This window comes from Euprymna scolopes, chromosome 7 (genome assembly GCF_053919585.1).
Source record: "Euprymna scolopes isolate OS-2025 chromosome 7, ASM5391958v1, whole genome shotgun sequence".
In the NCBI taxonomy this organism is placed as follows: Eukaryota; Metazoa; Mollusca; class Cephalopoda; order Sepiida; family Sepiolidae; genus Euprymna; species Euprymna scolopes.
In genome coordinates this window covers 116,488,686-116,513,571 of record NC_136488.1, presented here as the reverse complement: position 1 = coordinate 116,513,571, position 24,886 = coordinate 116,488,686, and the positions used below count along the sequence as shown (strand labels likewise).

At 33.6% G+C, this 24,886-nt stretch overlaps 1 protein-coding gene across 12 annotated transcripts in view; it reads right to left on the bottom strand.

Moving 5' to 3' along the window:
• Window positions 1–3,315: 3,315 nt before the first annotated feature.
• The window catches only part of LOC145279902 (uncharacterized), a 378,849-nt gene continuing 357,278 nt past the window's right edge, over window positions 3,316–24,886 (bottom strand). For all 12 annotated transcript variants that reach the window (XM_080131434.1, XM_080131438.1, XM_080131441.1 and 9 more), the window contains 3 exons: window positions 17,702–20,093; window positions 7,931–7,970; window positions 3,316–4,770 (listed from right to left, as the gene is read on the bottom strand). In XM_080131434.1, coding sequence (XP_079987560.1) covers window positions 7,967–7,970; window positions 17,702–20,093 — 2,396 coding nt within the window. In that variant the 3' untranslated portion in view covers window positions 3,316–4,770; window positions 7,931–7,966. The remainder of the gene's footprint in view (window positions 4,771–7,930; window positions 7,971–17,701; window positions 20,094–24,886) is intronic.

The following is a 24,886-nucleotide window of genomic DNA, read 5'->3' as shown; positions in this document are numbered from 1 at the left end:
TAGGTGCGGTTTTACATTAGATGTGTGTTTGGTTTTAATCTTTATCTTTGGAGAAGGAATTCCTTTTTAAAGAGAGAACGTTAAAAATCTGAATCGTTGCTCTGGAGAATTTCTCTGGCTAATATTTGGAGAAACACCAGTGTCATCCTTTCTGCTGCACAGTAGAGGAATACACAAATGATGTTGAAGAAAAAGGCAAACAACTGTTTTTTTTTTCATCGTATAAAGGAAAGAGTTGAAGGTAAAGAAAAACAGATTAGATGCGTTTGGATTATACACACTACTTTTCTCATCTTGGATGTTATTCACACAATGTTTCGATCAATGTAACATCCAATCTTTTTCAGGTGAATCTTGTTGAATTCGGTTTCAAATTAAACTTTATCCACAAGGTTTAAATCCTCTTAATATCGCCTGTATTGAAGATTGAACCTCGAAAAAGATGTATTTAGGACTGATTATTACTTAGCCTTTCATCTGTTAAATAACATCTCTAATTTGATGGGTCTCTTTTTTTTCTTTTCCTCTCACTTACCAAAGTTGTTGCAAGTCTTCATCACTTCTATAAGTTCTAATATGGCATGTGTTCAGGAGTTATTTTCGTGTTTTTTTTTTTTTTTTTTTTTTTTTTTTTTTTTAGCTTGTTCAACTCATTATTTCAGTATCTTCTTTCATAGAATTGCAACTTTATGGAGCTCTCTTCCAAATGACCCTTTTCTCTCCTAGCATTATAATCTTTAATTATAATCTTAATCCTTTCAAGACTAAAATTAATAGGCATCTTCTGTCTTTGTGTTGATCATATTTCATTCTGTTTAACTTTTTTAGATCAAGTGGCATCATGCATTGGCTAAAGTGATGTCTTTAAAAAAAAAGTTAAAATTCTGTACAGATTACCAAGTTTGACATGATACACCCAAAGAAGGTCGTAGGTTACATTGACTGAAATGTGAGAATAATATTCAAGATGAGAACAGTAGCTTGAATAATGCAAATTATCAATCCTCATCTAAAAAAAATGGTTTGTAACATAAATTACATGCAGTAAAATAAAGAGAGAAGACAATGTGTGCAAATATTTACATTTAATGCACATTTGATTGGTGTAAAAAATCTTCCAGTATTTGTTGGTTGGACACATCAGGCAGTAGAGATAGTGGCTCTGGCTCTTGTTCAACGCTTCACATTGCAGCACAACCATTTACTAATTTGCCTCTTAAGTATTTTTTTTGTTTTGTTTTCAGAGGCAGAAGCAAAGCTGATGAACATAAAGACTTTTCAGCATGGATGCCAAAGTTCTTTCCTTGGTAGAGAGTGATTGGGGTTTTATGTTTTGTGATGGTACCATTTGGAGGAGATAATGGCAGGCAGGAGCATACAGTGTGTCTGTCACAAATAACTGACAATATCTTATATAAAAACTATATTAAACATATTGACTTAAACATTTGTAGTTGGTTACCTTGAAATAGTTGACTTGTTTATTTTTAAAGGGTAAATGTAATGTTTCTACTGAAGTTGATTTAAATGAAAAAATATATATTATAATTAATTATTAGTAATTGCAATAATTTGATTTCTTTGAAAATAAAATGATGCTAGTCTTTCTATTTGTCCGACTTCAGAATTTCCATTACAAAAAAAAAATAAATATATATTATACATATATATAATTCTAATAAAATGCCTACTCTTAATATCTGTGTCAGTTTATTTCTTTAGCCTATCTGCCTTGTAGACACAATGATTTGTACCTCTACGCATTACCTGTCAGGTAGCCAACTTCTCCTCCACCCCAGGGAATAAGACGGGACCATTTGGGGAAAAAGAGACCACAATTCAGCAGAAATTATCTAATAAGAGAACTGCTCTATGCAGAAAATAATATAAGTTTTAATTCAAAGTAAGTCTTTCTCCAATAAAACGAGAAAACATTTATAAATTAGTAGCAGGGTCTCCCTCTCCTTCTGTAACACTTAATATAAATTAAAAGGTTTGTCACTTAGCAGCTTTGGACTTTTTTAAACAAATAAAAAACTTAATGACTTTTATCAGAAAAAAAAAAATTCTTGAATTTGCGACAGGAATGGAAATAAATTAACAATTTAATTTAAATATTAAAAAAAAAAATTCTGAAAGAAATTCTAAGTTATTGGCACCTTGCTGTTGCTGCATGCTCTATCGACTTGCCCACTATGCTCATGTAAACTTGAAAAAATTGCCTTGTCTCTGCCCAGTGGTCACTTTTTTTCTCTCCCTTGAATGGTCCCAAAATCAGTTTATGAGTCAAAAATGTACATGTTTTAGTTGTCGGAAGATTGTCTCCCTTATCACAGAAAGGGGTCCCAATGAATAAATCCAAATGTACACTGCGAGGATGAATCAGTCACCCCCTCTTATGTACAAAATAAATAAGTACCCAGCTTTCCACCCTATTTTTGTGTATTTCAAACCTTATTTTGCAAGAGCTATCTTCCCCCAAACCTAGGATGGAAAAAAAAAAAAACAAACCAAAAAAAAAAAAAAAAAAAGACTGTACAGATGAAATGGAACCAGGTCTGGAATGAAAATCCAACACCACAGCCATTTTTGTAAGGGGACATGAAATGAAAAAAGGTGACCTCAAATGAAACGAGGGGATTTGAAAGAGTTTCAATTGTGGTAGAAAAAACAAGATGAAAAGTTTCTAGACATGACTAACTCCCCCCTCACATATCCGACTGCACACAACTCACTTTGTCACTCCTAACAGTATACCTTTTTAGACTAACAATCTATCCAAACTGCCAAAGTAATCAACGAGTGAATTACAGGCAGAAATTCAAAGCACATTGACCCTCTCAAACAGGAACTCCTATTATATTAAAAAAGAATACCATTGACAGATTAGATCTATAATGAGTGATCTTTTCATTGTGTTGCTTTACCTAGAAGTTAGACATGTGTTAATGGAGGGGGAGGCGATATTGGCTGAGAACACAGCTTTAAATAAAAAAAAGAGAATCTGATCCATTATCTTTAACCAATTCAAACTATTTTCTGGTTCAGAATTCCATTTTACTGGGTCTGGCCTTCCCATCATCCAATAGGACTGCAGTTGGATCTGAACCAAAGCTGGTTTGAAAAAGGTCAAAGGCAACCAATCAGATTCCCTCCTTCCTGGCCAGAAATGATGATGTCATGCTGATATATCACCTGCCAATTGTCATTAACTACCACAAAAGAAACAATTGAAAAGAAAAGATATTTATGTTCATTTGAAGAACTGGTCCCATCTCAGTAAATATTGTTAAGGGAGAAAGGAGCAAGATTATGTTGTTTTTTTTTTTTTTGTTTTTTTTTTTTAATCTCTTATGGATCTACTGAGAATGACCCACCCTGGCGCCTGGGTGGGTCAGAAGTTGTTCTGCCACAAAATATAATGGAATAGAAAGGAAAAAGAAGTTGCGTGTTAAAAGTGAACTTTAGTTTGTCTGAATGCTATTATTATATATATTTTTTAAATGTTCTCTAACCAGTTTTCAGTTTTCTATGAGGGAATAATTTTAGAATGTTTTCATTTGAATACCTTTTTATGCTGCCTTAATTTAAATCTGAAAAATGGAACGTAAACAGTCTTGACAATTTCTAAGCTGCCTCTGCCAGCTCTGAAGAATATCTGGCTCTTGGTGAATCTCGGTCTGCTGCTTGTTTCGGGAGTGGGGTGGTGCAACACTTTCACTCCTGCAAGCACAAAGTGTTGTCGTGGCATCAGTTGCTATTGAATTATTTGAATTATTTGAATGCATCATGCAATCATTTCTGTCTTTCCTTTATTCAAATTTGTGTAAGTTATTCAATTCAATGAGAGAATTGAAATCCAAATGATTTTAAAAAGTGAAGAAGTAATTATATAGAATAATTAAATCTCTGGCTACTGGTATGTGCATGTATGTGTGTGTTTATGATGAACCTAAAATCAGAATCAGCAATTTATGAAAGATCACTTATTCCACTGAAACAGCTACTTGAGTGAGAATGTTGAGAAAGTGACCGTTACCTACAATTGATATATATGTAAATATATTCTGATGTCAAACGTTAGCTATCATTTTATTGAAATATCTTAATACCATTCAATAGCAACTGAGGCTGTCACTAGGTCCTATCTGTAGGGAAGGAAACTTTCTCACAAACCTTAAAGAATTTTCTCTAACCCCAAACAATCTTCACCTTTTTAGTTCGATTTTTTCTAAATAGAATCAGCTGATTTCTTTTTGCTTTCTCACAATTATAACTATTTTTATAAAATTCTATAAGGTTTTTACCTCTCCCAAATCCAATTTCCCTTAACCTGATTTGCATACTCTCTCTCACTCTCTCTCTCTCTCTCTCTCTCTCTCCCCCCATTATTTAAGGTTTGAACCATTTCTCCCTAGTGGAAACCCAGAATTGATAAATATTTGTCAGCCACACATCTCCTGATTCCTTGTATCACCAAGTGGCCCCCGGGCAGGTAAGGCAGCTTCCAGAGGCCACCAAGTCAGTTCGTAAGACCAGTTGCACCAATATTGCAGGCATGGTGCACACATAGAGCTTCTGCTGTTTCCAATTCCAGAAACTCCCAGGAATATTCTTGGAATCAAGCAGCGGACCTTTACAAGATTTGGGATTATTTTTTTCATTTCACCAAGGCACTGACCCCTTTCCAGACTTTTGCTGATGGCATCACATAACTGTTGGCTGGATTTTCACCACGCGTTTGTTGTAATCTTCCAATATGGTAGACACCTGACAGAAAACAAAAATGCAAAATAATTATCCAAACGAAATGAAATAAGCGATCCATCACAAAAAGTAAATACTCATCTGCTTTGGTTCGTTTTATATGCTAACATTTGTTAGCCGCTTTTAGAAATTGACATCCCCCCCCCATGTTTTACTTGGCCTTCCCCTGTGGGTTGCCTTTGCTTCCTCAATTGTTCTAACCCAAGAACTCTCATCCATTCTTTCAACATGGCCACATCATCTGTTCTACACGATGTAATCTTTGATGTCATCAGATCTAACCTTAACTCGACTCACACTACACATTCATCGTACCATTCTTCTGAGTGCAGCGTATGGCTCCACTAACCAGCTTTCACTTTCATGCATCATCACCCTGCATACACATGCCTGATATGAAACTCTTCCCTTGATCAACAGTGGTAATGCTCTGCTAGTTAGTAATGTGTCACAGCTATTAATACTAACATTCATATTTTGCCAGAATTTGGTTCCCAGGTATGTTTTCTAAATATTGTACTAGTGTTTCCAGGAAAACAAACGGATTAAGGTAATTGACAAAAGAAACGTGGACCATAGCATAAGCAATTTAATCCTGTAATTCAACAGGAATAAAATATAATGAAAATATAAATCAATGTTTTCTTTGTTTTTTTCCATAGAGACTGCACATCGTCCATAACATTTAAAACATATTTATTGACAATTCACAGTGGCTATTCACTTATCTCTTCACATTTTCTTCTGGTGGAACATTAAATTTTTCATAACTATCATTTGATCCGAAAAAACATAATTTAATAATAAATTATGTTTTTTCTGATCTCACTTTCCATAACATTTCAGTCTCAAAACTAAGCTGTCTAAAACATCCCACCCTCCACAGCAATGTGTTGTCTGCTGTCTCCAAATTTTTTTTGTTTTTTTTTTTACTTTTCTTTTCCTTCTCTTCTTTTTATAACATCACATGCTCGCATTCTCGCCCCCTTTATTACTGTTTTAACCAACATCCTGGTGAAATATGGGGAAACAAAACAGCAAAGCTGTCAACCACAGCAGTTATCTCTCTCTCTCTCTCTCTCTCTTGTTGGTGATGTTAAGAAAGACAAAAGGAAGCAGATGGCATGATACTCTGTGTGCGTTTTACTCTCCTCTTCTCTCATGCTTGTAAACTTTGTAGCACGTGAATGCACATATGCCATTGTTTATATTCATCTCGCCATTTGTTTTTATTTTGTTTTGTTTTTCTCTCCCTACTCATTTCAAACCCAATCGCTCAATATCCCCCCCTTTTTTTTTAAATTATTATTAACTTGGTGAGTTTACTCAACACGTTACAAATGATAAATTTTCTGAACTGACTCCATATACTCCCAATTCTTACTAACACCTGCTCCATCTTGCTCTCTCTCAGGTCTTTACCTTTCATATCATAGCTCTAAGTTTTTAATTCAAAAAATAGACCTCCATAGGATTCTGCATTACCTTTTATGATATCAAGTTTTATGCAGTGATGACTGGAAGAAATTCAGGAATATCTTTTAATTTATCAACATATAAGAACATCAAATCAGTCATAAAGATAAACCAAAGTTTTACCTGAGCCTTTTCTCACATAAGTCTTGACATAAACCATCTTTATAAGTAATCAAATTTTGTCAGTTCTAGTCATCATTTTAAATCCTCTCATTATATTTTTCATCATTCAACCGACAATCTATTACTTCTATAAACTCTTATCATCAGGTAGTATAAAACAAAACAAAAAAAATTTATATCACTATAACAAAAACAGATTTATTATTTTTTTATTTGCGGACTGTTATCTTCATAATTGTTGTTGTTTCACCACGTTTCAGCCAACTCATCCTTTGACCTTCTTCAGGTGATTAATAAATACACAAATTACTCATCTAAAAGGATTCCAATAATATATATATATATATATATATATATATATATATATATATATATATATATATATATATATATATAAAGCTAAACGTCTGTGTGTGTGTCTGGTCACGAACAGACTCCTATATGGTTGACTATTATAGAAAACTAATCACATATGATAGAAGGAATTGGTATGTTTGATCTGGCATAATGATGATTTATTAAAATTGTGGGGTTTGCATACACGCCTGGTCCACAAAGTATAGAAATAAAAAATTTAAAAATTAAAAAAAAAAAACGTTTACAAGTATTTTTGATATAGATGTACATAAGAATACTTTGATAAGTATGTTTTAACTTAAATAAGGATGGTATAATAAAATTGTGGGGTCTGCGTTCGCGCCTGGCCTCCATAGAATGGTAATAGGCACAAACTTTAATAAAGACTTTTCATATCTATCTGCGTAAGTATACTTTGATAATTATGTTTCAGTTTGAAGAAATATGGTATTATAAAATTATGGTGTTCGTTCGAGCCTGACCTTCATAGAATGGAAATATATCACAAAGTTTAACAAGGATTTTTAATATAGATCCACAGAATATTGTGATAAGGGTTTCAGTGTGAACATGTATGGTATCATAAATCATGGGGTTTATCTATTTTATTTTTACTTTCATCATATTTTGCTTTGTTTTTGATACCCCCAAATTGGAAGCTATCTCTTTACAACCCTTCCTTTTCATAACCTATTATACTTTCATAAATCAGAGTCCATTTTCTGTAGGCTGTTTTTGAACCCAGTCAACAACGGGTACTTTTGCTAGTATATATATATATATATATATATATATATATATATATATATATATATATATATATATGGCAACTTACTACCTAGCTCTACCTACGTATTGAGCACTGTTGAAGTAAATACTTAATGTTTACATATAAATTTATACTTTTGTATATTAATTTGTGATTAAATGGAGTAGTGATATATATATATATGACTACTATATATATATATATATATATATATATATATATAGAGAGAGAGAGAGAGAGAGAGAGAGAGAGAGAGAGGGGGGGTTATTATTGTTGAACTTGTATGTAACCAGAGTTCATAATGCACGGCCATCCTTAGACACGCTTTCTGTTTTGCTTACCTGGTATAAAAAGGACGCACAACTAAAACTGAATCCTTTTACTTTTTCTCAAAAAAGAGTTTTTTGTTTCCTTTTAAAGAAAAGTTCTCACACTTACCGGAGTTATTATGACGGATTCTTTGTTTGGTTTTTCTCACCTAAATGTGAAGATGAAAAAACGAGAGAAAGTTAAAAAAAACAAAAAAAAACTCATAAACAAAAGGAAATAAACAAAAATCCTAAAAATCAAATTTAAAAAAAAAATAAAAAAATAAATGGATAAAACTGGTTCAGTATAAAAATATTTTGGTTAATCAACAAATTGTAATTACATTTTTGTTAAAATATTAATCTTAGTTTCTTATTCCTCATTTTCTAAATGATGAAAAAAATAAATCATTTTTTTTTTTTTACATTTGCTTTTCACACTTGAATAATCTCTACAATAAAGTAAAATTGTCCTCCCTCGCATTCGGACATAATAGTAATATAATCAAACACTTCATTTATACTAATCTATTTCACATTCCAATTACCTTAAACACTCATACACGTTTTGCTTTCCATGATTATTCCAAATAAGCCTTCCAAATAGAAGATGGCACCCTCTTTTACCACTACTATTTATCTACTATCACTGCCACAAGCAGGGCCGACCTTAGATAATTGGAGGCCCTAGGAGAAGAAAATTTGGTGACCCCCAAATAAAATCGAAAAATAACAATAAATATTGAAAAAATAAAATTACGCAATTTATTAAAAACTAATTATATTTATATCTAAATCAACAAATAACTGAAATGTGTGTACACATGCAGATGTCATAAACCTTAAAAAATCAACTTTTTGTGCTTTGATGGCAGCAAAGTTTTGAATAAATTGTGAATAATCCAGAGACTGGATGATATCTCATTCAATAGATATCATTGCCAGGCTGTGCAGGCGTTCTTGTGTCATTGTTGTTCTCAAATAGTTTTTTCTATTCATTTCAACTTGGAAAAACTTCTTTCCCTCAATGCGACAGTAATCGGAATTATCGATGCTATACGAAGTTAGTTACAGTTACATTTGGAACAGCAGTATTCAAACCATGAAAATGAATAAAATGTAAAGTATCAAGAGAAGACGGTGTGTTGATATCACACGTCTATATTCATACGCATCTATTTTGTTTTATGCATAATTAGCATTATGTATATAGTTTTTTTTCTTATGATTCCTGTGCGAGGCCCTCACCAATCGGAGGCCCTAGGCAGCTGTCTAGTTTGCCTATAACTAAGACCAGCTCTGCCACAAGAATCACTGTGCTATAATTTTCCATCAAATAAAAATTAAACAAACACTGGTTGCTCCAGAAAACTTAATGAACGATTCACAATATTGTCTTTGAAATACAACTATTCGATACAATTTCTGAATTCTGCATCAGTAAACATTTTCGATTTTTCATTGAAATTGATACTCTGATATTTGGTTTAAAAATTACACTCTTTTATCTTTTCAATGCACAACACTGTGATACATGATTCCTTACCGCGAGTAAAGGAATATATGATTGAATGCGAGATTAACGAAGTGTTAGTCGTGGTGAGAACAATAATTTGTCTCTTCTTAGAACATTCTTCAAAATTATTTTATAACTTTTCTTAGAAAATTTTTAATGGATAATTGCCTCAGTCGAAAAGGATTTCTCCTTCTCTGACTGAGAACAGAACAGATGACATGTAGCATCAGAACAGATTAGATATATTTTTTATTAATGCAGATAAGTCACAGATGTTTTTTATGCCAATGTCTTGACTAAACCAGGAAACGCCATTGTCATCATATGTTGAATTTGAAGTTTAAAGTTTTTCAGTGATTTATACAAATATTTTAGTTTAAAAAAATTAAATGAAATATTTATGAGAAAAACAGTTATCTCCTTCTTTCGTTCTTTTTATTGGGGAGAGGGGGTTACAAACAATTTTTCCATTTTGTAATCTTTTATATATGATAGTACAATACTATGCTGTTTACTTTTTAGTATGTTTATTTACCACTTGCAGGAAATCCAAATGGCAAACAAACAAAAAAAGACACAACAAAAAACAAAAACAATTACTTACAGTAAAACAGCGACTTTACTTTATTATAAAGATTGTTTTAACGCAAAATTGTCACAAATGGATGGGTAAAGAGAGGAAAACGTTTTTGATTAATATTCCAAGTGTATTTGCTTAAAAAAAATTATGTCAGCAATATTAAAATAGTATTAATGTAGAGGTTTTTCATACGACACAGACTTAGTTGTTTAAAAAAAAGATAAATCATTTGTTTCTGTTTCACTCGGACAACGCTGGGACTCAGATCCTGCTAGTTTCTTTATTTTCTTTACTTTTGCTCTGCATTAATTAAATAAAAAAAGTATAAATGGAAAAAAAAGCAATGGGTAGGGACAACACTTTAGTTAATGATTATTTAAAAAAAAAAAAACGGTGCAAATTGCAAGGACGAGTAGTCGTAGTAATAATATCAGCTGCAGATTATTAAATGGATGTTATTAAATGTGAATTATTAAATGCCTTCCTGTATATTGACAAAATAAAATGTCGATCAGACATGTGCCATATTCTAAATGTCTTGTCTCCCTTGGATTGGATTGGCAGCACTCTCAGAATTATTAACTCATCGCCATCAACAATTCTGAGCACTTTTTTGATCTACATGTGTCTAACATAAGAGGGCACACCTACAAAGTCAGAAAACATTTCAGAAACATTTTTTTTGTTGTTGCTCAGAATGACTAAAGCATGGAACAAACTCGCTGCATCAGTTGTTATTGAGACACTGCATCCTTTAAAACCTTTAGAAGTACTCCTGGTGTCTCCCCAGCTCACCATACACATGCACACGTATATTCAATTTGATGGACTGCATGTCAGCATGATGTTTCATTATTTTTACTTGTACTCACTAGGAGTTCTAACACAGGTTAACATTGCAACAGGTGGTGGTGGTGTTCCCTGCAGTCTGAGTGACTATTCATAAATCTTTCTAGATCCCGAGCACTACTTTTGATAATCTTTGCAAATGAATTTGAGTTATTGCAACAGCTGCTTGCCATTGATATCTCGCCAGCAACGACCATTAGTCGTCATTGCAATTTAGCCTTCCCAAGCTCCAATCCTCTTCACACTTATCCAATGGAGTTAATGCTTTCTCTCCTCGGTTTTTCCATCCTCCTCAATCCTTCTGACTTGCTGTCACTCAGACTGTCGGTTATTGTCAGTGAGCAATTTCTGATGATGCCCTGTGTTAGAACTAGTGAGTACAATTAATAATAATAAAATAATAATGATAAAAAAGTAGTATAAATAAGTAAAATAAAGAACTAATAATAAAAAGAAAATCATAAACCATTGGAATGAGTCACCAAAATAAAAATAAAAGAATGCAAAAAATAATTGAGAAATATCTTATATCGCTGAATGCCAAAATTGACATTTTACTCATTTCAAAATGGGGCATTCAAAAAGCGAATAAAACGTTACAAATTACAAATGGGGCAATATGTCCCAAATAATTTTTTCAACCTAATATCATATGCAATCTTGAAAAGATAAAATGCGAATGGGATGATGTGTTGGACACATGCATATATTCCGACAGCATATACAAACGTTGTACAGCGGTTTTTTTTTTTTTTGTTTCTCAAATAGGACAAAAGACAAAAAGCAGCAACTTGTGAGCCCCTAAAAGAAAAAAAGAAAAGATGAAAAAGCAACTTCTTGTCACCAGTTGATTGTAAAATATGACAAATTGCAGAAATCTTTTAACATGACAGAAATAACACTGAAAATTAAATAAATATTATATAAGTTACACTAATGAATTCTAAACAACAATGCTATCAGGGGATGACTAATATATATATATATATATATATATATATATATATATATATATATATATATATATATATATATAGTAACAAAATTAAGCTGAAAAATAAATTTTCAATGATTCGACAGACCTATCAGGATAAAATAAAGCTCTACCGGATTAAGAGAAGCAAAAAAACAGAAAAATGTTTTCAAAAATTAGAACATTTTTTTTTAATTAATTTATTTTTATTTCTTTATTTTTTTTTATTGTTTCTTTCTTGCTCATCTCTCTTTTGTCTCCATCATATTACCTCCCACAACTTTTTTCATTTCTAATCTAAATGCTTTTAAAGTCGGTTTTGTCTTTTTACTCTTATATTTGCATAATGTCTGCTTTTTCTCCTCTTTTGATGAGAAACATTTAGCTTTGATATATCATGGCCTAAAGAGATTTCTCTTCTGTACCCCTTTCTGTAACCTTTATTGACTTGATAATGTAATAAATTTCCTGTGTAACTTTACCATTTCTCCTTTTAACTTATTCTCAAATGTATTGCTATTAAAGTCTAAATTCGGCTGACTTGATTTATATATTTGTAAAAAAGAAAAGTAAGAAGAGGATTAAATTATACATATATAAATATAATATGTTAAAACATAATTTAAAGAAATTGTATTTATAAATAAAAAAATTATGGTGAATGGCTACACAAATGTGATTGTGTTTCAAATTAGTAGTGCCTCGAACTTATTAAAATTGTCACGTGAAAGCTTAATATCCAATACATACTAAATAGAGCTTAGTAATATATACTTTAGAAGATTTGTAATAAGATTTAATTTCATTCAAGTTTATAAGTGAAAACCCTTAAAAGATATGAATTTTACATTTAAGATGAATATTTTTAATAGTTTTCAAAATGTGTTAGATTTTCTCATGAGAGGAAATAACTTTTCATTACATTTCCATTTTACGCGAACTCGTTTTGAAAACTAGTGAAGATATTTACCTTGAAACGTCCGTAAAATTCACATTCTTTTATAACTTTTCATATTGAAACATGATTGTTATTATAAATTTTTGAATACACACACATATGCGCACATACACACACATATGCATACATAAATATTTTCTTGGACATTATTGTTTTTTCCTGGATACGAATCGACATTTTCATGAAATCTGATGATAAATACTGTTGCTAATTCTTGTGTGTTATTTGTATAACTAAAAATAAACCTCGCCTGGAAACAACTGTAAACTTGGATACCAAAGTGTAAACATTTTTTTACCACTAAAAATGCTATTTCAAAAGGTTTGGGTTATTTTACATAAACCTAGACATGCACACACACTGTTTTAAAAACTACAATGCGTATAAAAATATTTATTACACAATGTCCGTTTTCAAGAAATTTTTCTGCATTTGTAATATTTTCAGTGACTTCTCACAGAATGAATAATCGGTTCAATTTCTTTTGCCATATCTGACTCATACAGATCCCTTTACCAGCTACTTTGGTATGAGATAATATTCATTGGGGCCAACTGACTAACTCTCCTTTTAAGTTTCGGCCATATTTGTTTGATGCTATTTGGTACAGGGCTCTGAGATGGCCAATCTTGTCATTCAATATTGTGATAGAGATATAAACTCTATATGTCTGTTACTAGAAGAGATGGGTTTAAATCCAAATAGTTTAATGCTTCATTTACTCATAAATTCCATGTGGCATATTTACTCCAAAAGTGGGATTCAACTGTACATAATTTAGGAAGACTGCAGGAAAAACATACAATGAACTAAAAATAAGTAAAAATCATTTGAAAATGGTGATAGAATATTTTTCATCTGAGGTGAAAAAATTTGATGATCTTACAATCAACGTTTTGAAGATCATTTCTTATTGTTTCATCTGAATTTGCCCAAAAGAACTGAAAATCCAAGCATTCATGCTCCTACTTTTATCAATCTTTGCTAATACTTAAAGGTTTTTTTAATCTAAGCATCAAACAGATCTCATAATAATAGACATGAACTTAAAAAAACAGGGCATGTGATTGGCCTAAAAGATATTATTGCAGACTATGGAATAGACTAAGCAATGTTCAAAACCCATTGGATCTAGTGTGGTGATTAATATCATTGGGAAATATATGAATCTGCAATCCTCCTCCAGCTATGGTAACTTGTGTTAAATTATTTATATAGGCCTTCGAAAAGTCATCATTTATTTTAAAATTTGAATTGGCCTTCGGGTAAAGATCACAGTGTAGTATCTGTTCTGATGCTGCACTTCGTTTTTTCTGGCCTTGGTCGGTGGAGGAGAAATCTTTCATGAGACAATTTTTATTTTTTTTTTATTTTTGTTCTTATCCAGAGTGCCCCTTTTTGGGGAGCTAGATTTTTCCCACATTAAAAACTGACCTTGTGTCTAAATCTGCCCTCGTGGAGAGGAAAATAAATAGGAACATCAAAACTGTATTTCCTATAATAACAAAACTTATACACAAAAAACAATATATATTAAAAGTGTTTGCCATTCACTTGAATATCGCATACTTGCTACATATTTCTGGAAATAACTCACAACTTGTTGCATCAGATTTTCAAACATTTAAAAAATTTACAAAAGCTTTAATTCTTAAACCTTCTTTTCCAATAAATGATTTTAATTTATCAATTGTTTGTGATTGTTTTCTGAAACTTTAGTTTTTAAAAAAACTCCACAAGAAAAAATCAGTATACAAGTCATCCTAACCCTATTAAATGCCCAGGAAAAGCTAAAGCAAAATAGTTCAAGATGTCATAGAACAAGATGGCACCATAAAAATGATAAATTAAACAAATTTTTATTTCTTTTCCAGTTTTGTTACTTCGTTTATAGTGTATAAATTTTGTTACTTTGTTTATAGTGTATAAGTTTTGTTACTTTGTTTACAATGTATACATTTTGTTACTTTGGTCATAGTGTATAAGTTTTGTTACTTTATTTATAGTGTATATGTTGTGTTACTTTGGTCATAGTGTATAAGTTTTGTTACTTTGTTTATAGTGTATAAGTTTTGTTTCTTTGGTCATAGTGTATAAGTTTTGTTACTTTGTTTATAGTGTATAACTTTTGTTAATTTGTTTACAGTGTATAAGTTTTGTTACTTTATTTATAGTGTATAAGTTTTATTACTTTATTTATAGTGTATAAGTTTTGTTTCTTTGGTCATAGTGTATAAGTTTAGTTATTTTATTTATAGTGTATAAGTTTTGTTACTTTATTTATAGTGCATAAGTTTTGTTTCTTTGTTCACTGTGTATAAGTTTTGTTACTTTGTTCACAGTGTATAAGTTTTGTTACTGTATTTTTAGTATATAAGTTTTGTTACTTTGTTTATAGTTTATAAGTTTTGTTCCTTTATTTTTAGTGTATGAGTTTTGTTACGTTTTTTTACATTGTATAAGGTTTGTTACTTTGTTCATAATGTATAATTTTGTTTCTTTGTTTATAGTGTATAAGTTTCGTTACTTTTTTTTAGTGTATAAGTTTTGTTACGTTTTTTTTACATTGTATAAGTTTTGTTACTGTTCATAGTGTATAATTTTGTTACTTTGTTTATAGTTTATATGTTTTGTTACTTTATTTTTAGTGTATAAGTTTTGTTACTTTGTTTATAGTGTATAAGTTTTGTTACTTTATTTTTAGCGTATAAGTTTTGTTTCTTTGGTCATAGTGTATAAGTTTTGTTACTTTGTTTTTAGTGTATAAGTTTTGTTACGTTTTTTTACATTGTATAAGTTTTGTTACTTTGTTCATAGTGTATAAGTTTTGTTACTTTGTGTATAGTGTATAAGTTTTGTTACTTTGTTTATAGAGTATAAGTTTTGTTACTTTGTTTATAGTGTATAAGTTTTGTTTCTTTGTTTATAGTGTATAAGCTTTTTTCTTTGGTCATAGTGTATAAGTTTGTTATTTTATTTATAGTGTATAAGTTTTGTTATTTTATTTATATTGTATAAGTTTTATTACTTTATTTATAGTGTATAAGTTTTGTTACTTTATTTATAGTGTATATGTTGTGTTACTTTATTTATAGTGTATACCTTTTGTTACTTTATAGTGTATGAGTTTTGTTACTTTGTTTTCAGTGTATAAGTTTTGTTATTTTGTTTATAGTGTATAAGTTTTGTTACTTTGGTCATAGTGTATAAGTTTTATTACTTTATTTATAGTGTACAAGTTTTGTTTCTTTGGTTAGTGTATAAGTTTTGTTATTTTATTTATAGTGTATAAGTTTGTTACTTTGACAATGTCTTGCTATTCATATTCTAACTCTCCAATGATCACAATTATAAGGATTGAGTGTCTCCATTTGCCACTGTTTTCTGTCTTACCTGATTGTTTTCCTATCTTCTTAGGGTGTCCGGCTTTGTTTTTTCTGTCTCATCTAAGGAAGTGCTGATATACTCCTTCTCTTTTTCAATTCTGCTTGAACCAATGAATACGGTTTTCCCTTTTTAGGACATCAAGTTTTGGAATGGCCAATTTCTCAAGTAGTGTAACCTAATGTTTTGCATCTGGTCTAGCATTGCATTGCATATACATCAAATCATTGTTCTGGAGTCAGACAAATGAGGACCCAACACTGGCCGCCATACATTACACTTCTATGTAGCTATCAAAGAAATTACCCCTGATAATAATTGGGTGACTGTGAATGTTAGGACTAGGAATGTTAGGATCTGAACTTTTTTCAAGCTATCTTGATTCTGATGATCGAACTTAGTTCACGACCACCAGGTAGCAAAAAGAGTTTACCACCTTCAGCATGTCATATTTGAATTTCTGTGTAAGGACAGTCCTCAATTGGGTATGCTGATTCCAGAAATCTCTTACATACATCTGAATCTAGTGTGAGCCTACCATGCATTCTGTTGCACATTTTGTGCACACATAAAGTGCAGCGTTTGCATTGAATCACATTGCTCCTCAGATCCTTCTTCATATTGTACATGGATGTTGGTTAGAGTCTTCAATGAGCCACTAACCATCACATTTATCTTGCCATACTTTTTCTATTCTTGACTTTTTTCTTTACTTTCAGTCTTTCCTCATTCATTGTCTCTGCTATTATGACTACATCATCGGCATGCAGTAGTTTCCATTGGTACTCTGTTCGGAGCTCATCGGAGAGAGTCTTAAGAACAACAATGAAGATTGATCATTGATGTATTTCAACATCTACACTAAACTCCTCATGTATTTTACTTGTCTGATAAGCCATTCCTCCACTCTGAGCACATTGTCCGCCATAGCAATTATTAGGCAACCTGTCAAAAGTCTTTTTAACATTTTAAAATAAATAAAAACTTATTGAAGATGTTGTATAATGAATTGTTTACAATAGGTGTTATGTTTTGATATTAAATAACTCCAAAAGTGTTGATATGTCATAAAACCTAAAAGATCTTGCACTGTCTACCAAGCTCCAGTTCTGTGGCATTATCACAGAGTTGCATCCATGTGCTTGTGTTGAAAGTGCATCCACAGAATGTACTCTGATAAACTTACTGCATTTATATTCCTTGAATGAAAATACTTGCAGCGCACTCGAGTAACTACAAAATTCCACCCATCACTCTAGAGTCGTCCTTAGATTCTGGGAGATTTTCTACTCTAACTGTTTCTTTTTTTTCAAACTGCTTGCCTTTGGAATTCCCTCCCTGCTCTCTGTTTCCTGACTGTATTAACATGCAGATATTTAAATATAATGTGAACTTACTGCACATCCAGGTTGTCCATCAATAAATCTGGTCCCTACCGCAATAGTTCCTTAAGTCAATATACCTTGTTTAGGGGTGAATAAAAAAGACAAAAACAAATAATAGACAAACGGAACCGATAAAAGCAAAACAAAATGTGCTACTAATAGACAAAGTATGCTTCGTTGTTGATGATTTTGGAATCACACAAGGACATATTTGATTTGCTTGAAACAAATTTAGAAGAAAAAAATATATACTCACTTTGAAACTTTGAATAATTTCTTGGACTTTTGAAACCAATTAGAATCGAAAAATCGACTGCGTGGTTTCCTTTTCTCATCAGATTGTTGACTGGATAAGCTTTCTTCTCCTTCATAGCCCTCTGCTTCCAGGGGCTCAAAGGTAGGTTTGCAAGCAGCCCCTTCGAGGGGTTGAGAACCAGATTTAACACTCTCCTTTTCTATTTCTGGGCTGGCGGAGACGCCCAGGTCAAACGACATACTCTGTTTACAAAGCTCTCCAATGGTCCCCTTCTTCTTTTTGCCTGTTCGTCTGTCAGAGGAGGAGGTGGGTGATGGCGATCTGCCGCGCTCGGACCGTTTGCTTTTAGGTGAGTCTTCTACCTCACCCGATGATTTACTTGATTTAGACATTTGCGGTGAGGATATTTTATAGAAGACAGAGCTTCCAACAACTTCCATCGTCGTGATATCCTTCTCTGATGGTATTGTTAGCTTGTCCGAGTCAGATTCAATAGTATCAGTCGACCGAGATGGGAAAAGTTCACTCAAAGCACTGCAAGTTGCAGACCGGCTTCTAGCACCATCACCTTGCACCTCAGATGAAGATATAACAGGCATCGAAAAAGAATTGGATACACTTATAGTTGAATCTGGTTTGCCTTCATCAATTGTCCTGCCGTCTAAGTTTGTCGACGAGGAGCTTTGAGGTTGATAGTCTGTTTGGAATTCACTGGATTTCGGTAATTCAAATGACCTTCTTCTTGTGGAAATTGTTGTAGATGATTCTTGGCTGCTGCCTTTGCCATTGACTATCCTTACACTTTTTACTTTTTTTCCATTGGTGACGTCTTTCAAAGGGGCACCAGCCTTTGTTGCTTGGGCTTGTGTTGACTGCTGTGAAAGCAGGGTTGGTTCTGATTGACCACTGGGGATGTTACACATGATACGGTAGCCAATTTCAGTCAACGAACGTGGAGTATCAGACTGTTGCAGAGAGATGACTGAACCCGGTGGCGGCGTGGAATCATTCGACCCAAGACTTGGCGCAGGCATTTCTTCATCAGAGAGTCTTTTTGCAAGTAGATGTATAATTCCCTCAGACATGTTCTCTTTGTCTTGGGCTTTCTTGGCACTTGCCTCTGTTGGAGGCTTTTTGCCAACATTGTCTGTTCGAGCACCTCTGAGATGGCTCCTAGTACGATAGGCAGTGTGTCCCATTCTGTATTTATGACATTCCTCCAGCAATTCTGTGGCTGGTTTCAGCCTTCGAATAGGTGAGACAATTCCAACCTGTGGAGGACACACGCCTGTCTGACTACTAGGGCTTGTACTTCTGGACAGTTTGAGCAGTGGGGTTTCAGAGAAAGGACCAATTTTTTCAGTTTTTCTGGTCTTCTCTTCTTTTGGTGGTTTCAGTTCTTTCACTGTGTCTTTCAATGTTTCTTGCTCAGTGGACACATTTAAGGTAGTTTGAGATACATGACCACTCCTTGTCGTAGAAGGAGCACAGGGACCAATGAGAGAGCTTTGAGATGTCCAATCAGATCCTTCAGTTTCTTGTCTGGTCTCTATCAGATCTTCACTCTTTGCAAGAGGGGCTGCTTTACTTTTTTTGAGAGCTGACTTTCTGTATGGGGCAGGTTCCTTTGGTTTGCCGGCAATCTGCTCCCCACCTGGGGGCATAGCAGATGTAGATGGAACCTCATCAGCAAACAATGGTTTTATTGTGGTCGTTCCTTCTGGTTCTTGGCTGCTCTCTGGTAAGAGCAGATCAGGACATTTTGGTTCTCTTTTTAACCAATCAGCTAGGGTTTCTCCCTGATGAAACTTACTTATATGATCTGCTGTATCGCTATCTACAGAAACATTTGCAGGATCAGACCTAGGGCCTGGACTAGCAGTAGGGGTTGTATGTCTTTGTGCAGAAGCAGTTTTGCACATCATGCATTGAGAATTGATGGACGTTGGTTCATGTGTTGATGTGGCTATAGTGTGTGGCATTTGCACATTCATCGTGGCCAACGAGATAGTGAATTGAATCTGTAAATGCGACTGGTCAGGATCCTGAACACTATGGCTAATGGTGGCCGGTGGACTGACATATTCCGTATCTTCTGATGCCCCGTCCGGTATTCGAGATATGGCCTCCGTGTCTGAATGGCCGATGGTAGACACTGGGGTAGAGATCTGAGTCTCACCTTCAGGTGCCGTCCTCACGGGGCTAATAGGACTGACTCCAGTTTCTCTATCTGCTATAGCCAGTGAGTCAATTAACGGAGTTGATGTGGAGCGAAAGTGAAGCTCTGGTGTAGAGTTGTTGAGAACAGTACGTTGTGAGTCACCCTCCAATCTAACTTCCGTCAAGCTGCCAGCAAGATTGGATTTAAAAGCACCTAATGATCTGCCATTGGCTGAAAAAATCAAAAATAAAAGGTCAAGTAAAACAAAAGTGAGAATAAACAAGTTTTAAAAAAAAATCACCTTTCATTAGTAGATCAATTGTACTTAAGATACCCAGAATGAAAAATTCCCAAAAGGACATATTTTGCCTTTACACCAATCTCTGGTTAAATCATAAACAAAATAGTATATGCATTTATAACTTTGTAAAATTTCTTATTAAACAAAGGGGTTGAATTTACAAAATGTTTTACAGTTTTAGTTTATTATTATTATTTCTTTATAGTTATGTAGTTATATAATATAACTTTAGTACTATTATCATTTTAATAGACTAATAATAATAATGATAGTACATAGTTGTATTTACAAGCTCATTTTGTCATGTACATATTCTGAATAAAGGAAAAACAGTGAAATCTTCTACAATCGAGTATTAATTTAATAAACTGCTTATGGTGATTCCAATAGCTTTCTCTTGTTTGTGTATAGACACTATTGTTTGGATTCATAAAATAAGGATTTTTTTGTTTTTTTTAACATAAAACCTTTTCTTAATTAAAAATGAGTGCATAAAGAAATGTGCTTGTAAATAAAACTATATATTTTATAAATGTATGCATTATTTTGTTTATGTTTCAACTGGGAGTAAAAGTTGTAAAAATTTGTGTCATGGCAAAATGTGTCCTTTTGATCATTGTTACTCCGGAGTGCTTCAAGTACATTTGATTTTACTATAGTTAAATTTTACAACAGTCATTGTTTTACATGAAGAATTACATTTTAATATATATATATATATATATATATATATATATATATATATATATATATATATATATATATATATAGAGAGAGAGAGAGAGAGAGAGAGAGAGAGAGAGAGAGACTTCTATGTAATGTACTGAGTTTGTGTAATCCAGTAAATTTTCATATACCAATAAGTTTTTTTTTTTTTTTTTTTTTACACAGTGATCACCACTTATCAAGGCCCGGAAGCCACTCAGGGATAAGGGTTATTGCAAGTACATTACGTTAGTGTGGAGATTTGATGAAGTCAAAGGGGGCGGTTCATTAGGAATTTGTTAACGTTGGACTTGAACACATCCAAGTTGTAGTCTGGTGGGAAGCAGGCAGACGGAACAGAGTTCCACAGGCGTGCAGTTCTAAGAAAGAAGCTTTGTTCATGGAATCCACGTTTTGATTTAGGTACAGATAAAGAGTGGGGGAAACTTTTGACAGTGGATTCAGCTAGACGGGTGTTTTTCATGAAAGATTGGCGAGGGGGGACCAGAGATTGGAGTTCAGACGAGCACCTCCTGCCATGGAAATAACGATAAAACAAGGATAGGCTCGCAACGTCTCTTCTGTGGGAGAGAGGTTGCAGGGTAGAGAAAAGGGCATCCCCCACTAAGCCACGAAGTCTATTTTGTACTCTGTCAAGGCAGCTCCTGCCCAGATATGGCAACAGTATTCCATCCTTGGACGTACTTGGCTTTTATATAGATAGAGAATTGCATCAGTAGTGAGATATCTTCTGGAGCGGTAGAAGGATCCCACCATCTTTCCAGCGACCTTGGCAACAGACTTGATGTACGTGTTCCATTTAAGATCAGGAGTAAAGGTCAAACCCAGAAGCTTGTCAAAACACGGGGCCTCACCCAGACGAGAGCCATCCATCACAATTGATGCCAGCTGGGGATCAGAGCGTTGATGATGTAAGCATCATCAATGCTCTGATCCCCAGCTGGCATCGATAGGAGTTTGGTTTTGGATGCATTAAAGGTAACCAGCCACATCTTCCCCCACTGAACCACGCGCTCGAGATCAGAGGAGAGAGAATCAGAGAGAACTTTGTCATTTACAGCCTTTGATGTGTTGCCGTAGATGGTCGTGTCATCAGCATAGATGTCAACGAATGATTTAAGTATGTGTTTAGGGAGGTCATTGATGTAGATCAGGAAGAGAGTTGGCCCCAGGATTGACCCCTGAGGGACTCCAGCATTTATATTGCAGGCCTCCGATTTTTGTCCATCTACCACTACTCTTATGAGCCTATTGGAGAGAAATGATTTAATGATTGAGAAAACATTTCCAGTTATACCGTAGCTGGAAATCTTGTGAAGTAGACCCTTATGCCATACCTTGTCGAAGGCCTTAGATATGTCAAGAGCAATTGCCCTAGAAAGGAAGTCTTTGTCAAGAGATTCACTAATCCTGTGGGATATAACCGTCAGCACATCTGCGGTAGATCTTGCAGAGCAGAAACCATATTGTGTGTCACTAAGAAGGTTATTGCTGCTGAGGTGTTTGACTATTTCTCTATTTAATATGGATTCCAGCAACTTACTCATAACACACAGGAGACTTATTGGTCTGTACTGAGAGGGAGATGACTTATCACCTGAATTCTTAAATACAGGGCAAACTGATGAGGTCTTCCAGGGAGTCGGAAAGCACTTCTCCTTAAGGCAGCGCTTAAATAGTTTCGTAAGTATGGGAGCAAGTTCTGGTTGAAGCTTTTTCAACACTATAATTGGGATGCCATCAGGGCCAGTTGCTTTACTGGAATCTAGGTTCTTGATTAGCTTGGCGACCTCATGCATGGATATTTGTATGTTACCTAGCTTCTTCTGTGTTATAGGAGGAAATATGGGGAGTTGATGGCCTTCGTCGCATAGGGTAGAATTAGCTGCAAAGTTCTTTGCAAATAGTTTGGCCTTGTCTGACGCTGACGAGATGACCTCTGGTCCATTGATAATGGTTGGGATAGAACGCACACTTCTGTTCAGAATCCTATTTGCTATTTGCCAAAACTGGTGGGATCCAAGCCGCTGATCAGCTACCTTGGATTTAACAGACTGGGCATATAGCTCTCTTGCATTTTTTATTACTCTTTTACAGTGGTTGCTGGCAGTCCTGAAAGCAGCTTTAGTCTCAGTGCATCTATTACGTTGGTAGCTATAGAAAAAGTGATTTCTGTGTGCGATAGCAGCAGCACATTCTATTTTAAGCCAAAAAGAGTTGACTTAAAAAGTAAGCTACAAAATTATCATATTTCATAATTGAGCATTAATATACTGTGTAAGCAAAATCAAGACTTCAAAAAAAACCTAACCAGAAAACATTCTACATAGATTACTGATCGAACCATCCGAAATGCATGAAGAAGGCGCTGATCGCCAACATTTCTAAAAGAGTTTCAGAACTTTCTAAGAATGAGAGTCTTTTTGAAAAAAAACAAAGAATCCTACAATGACGCCCCTATGAGATCGGGATATAACGGAAGAATTGAATATGATAGGACCAATAATAGTAAGAACAACAAACCTAACTGCATAACATGGCAATGAGAGCTAGAAAGAAAACAAAGACCAATAAGGGAAACATTGAAAATGATCAAAAGAATGGTGGGGATAATAATGACAGCAGAACAGGTAAGAATGAGGTGGTACCATTAATAAGTGAAATAGATGCAAGAGACAGGTTTGGTTCAATCCACCATTCAGCGAGCATATCAAAAATAATATACCTAGGGAATTCTATAGAATAATAGACCAAAACTTCCCCCCCCCGGATAATAAATTAAGCAAAATAATACATAGAAACTCTGTAAAATTATCTTTTTCAACGTCAAGAAACTTAACTAACACTATAATCAGCTCCAACAATAGAAAAATCAGCAAAATAAGGAACAATAACGAATTAGCATCAAACGAAAGTATCTTAGACAGAAAATGTAATTGCAGAATACCTGGGAATTGTCCATTAGATGGGAAATGTCTTACTTCGGAAATAGTGTATAAATGCGAGATAAAAACCGACAACACTAAGAAGACATATCTGGGAGCCACGGGAACAGTGTTTCAGGACAGGAACCACATAGTATCATTTAAAAAGGAACCTGAGATAGAAACTAAGGGATAGCGTTAACGATGGCAGGGTGGGTGGGTACAAGAATCAGCATTAGAAATAAAAACAAAAAGCGGAATACACCTGCATTAGGTGATTGGGTTAGGGAACTTAATAGAAATAATGAACATTTTGAATTAAAATGGTCAGTAGTGGACAGGGGGAGGAAGTACAACCCCGGGAAATCAAAAAGGTGCAATCTACGTTTATTCGAAGCCTTCCACTTAGTGAATTCCAAAGAGGAAATTTTGAATAAAAGACTAGATGCCATCCTGGGATGTCTTCACAGGAATAGATTTCTGCTATCACGCCTTAAATGTAACTGAAGTATAACTTTTTACAACAATAAGGATCATCGGATGCTAGGATTAAATTTTAATGTAGAGTTAAATAGCTGGGAATGTTATAATCTAAATGAAGGATCCAAATCTAACATGCGAATATAGTTTCGATTATTCTAAACTGAGTAAGAAATATAAATAGCGTATAAAGCTCATCTAAGAATGGAATTTTTTCCATAACGGTGAGCATTTTTTGTATTCAGTTGTAGCAGTATTGATGGTGAAATAAGTGATACCCTCTTCAAATCAATAAAACAACTTAACAATAAACTAGAAATTATTATTAAATATAATTAAATTAGCAATTTGGGGACTGGAAATTAATTTAATTGATTTTGTCTTCTGACATTTTAAGTTTGTAGAATCCATGCTGGTTTATTTATTTACTTACTTTACTCGTTGTTCTAAATGTTTTTACCCATAAATGCAAGAGTAGACATCTTCTCATCGGTGTGAAACACATTTGTAGCTATTGGGTGGTTTTGCTGTGAGAATAATAATTAGATATATACTATTTTATTTAGCTACCCAAGAATACAACACACAAATTA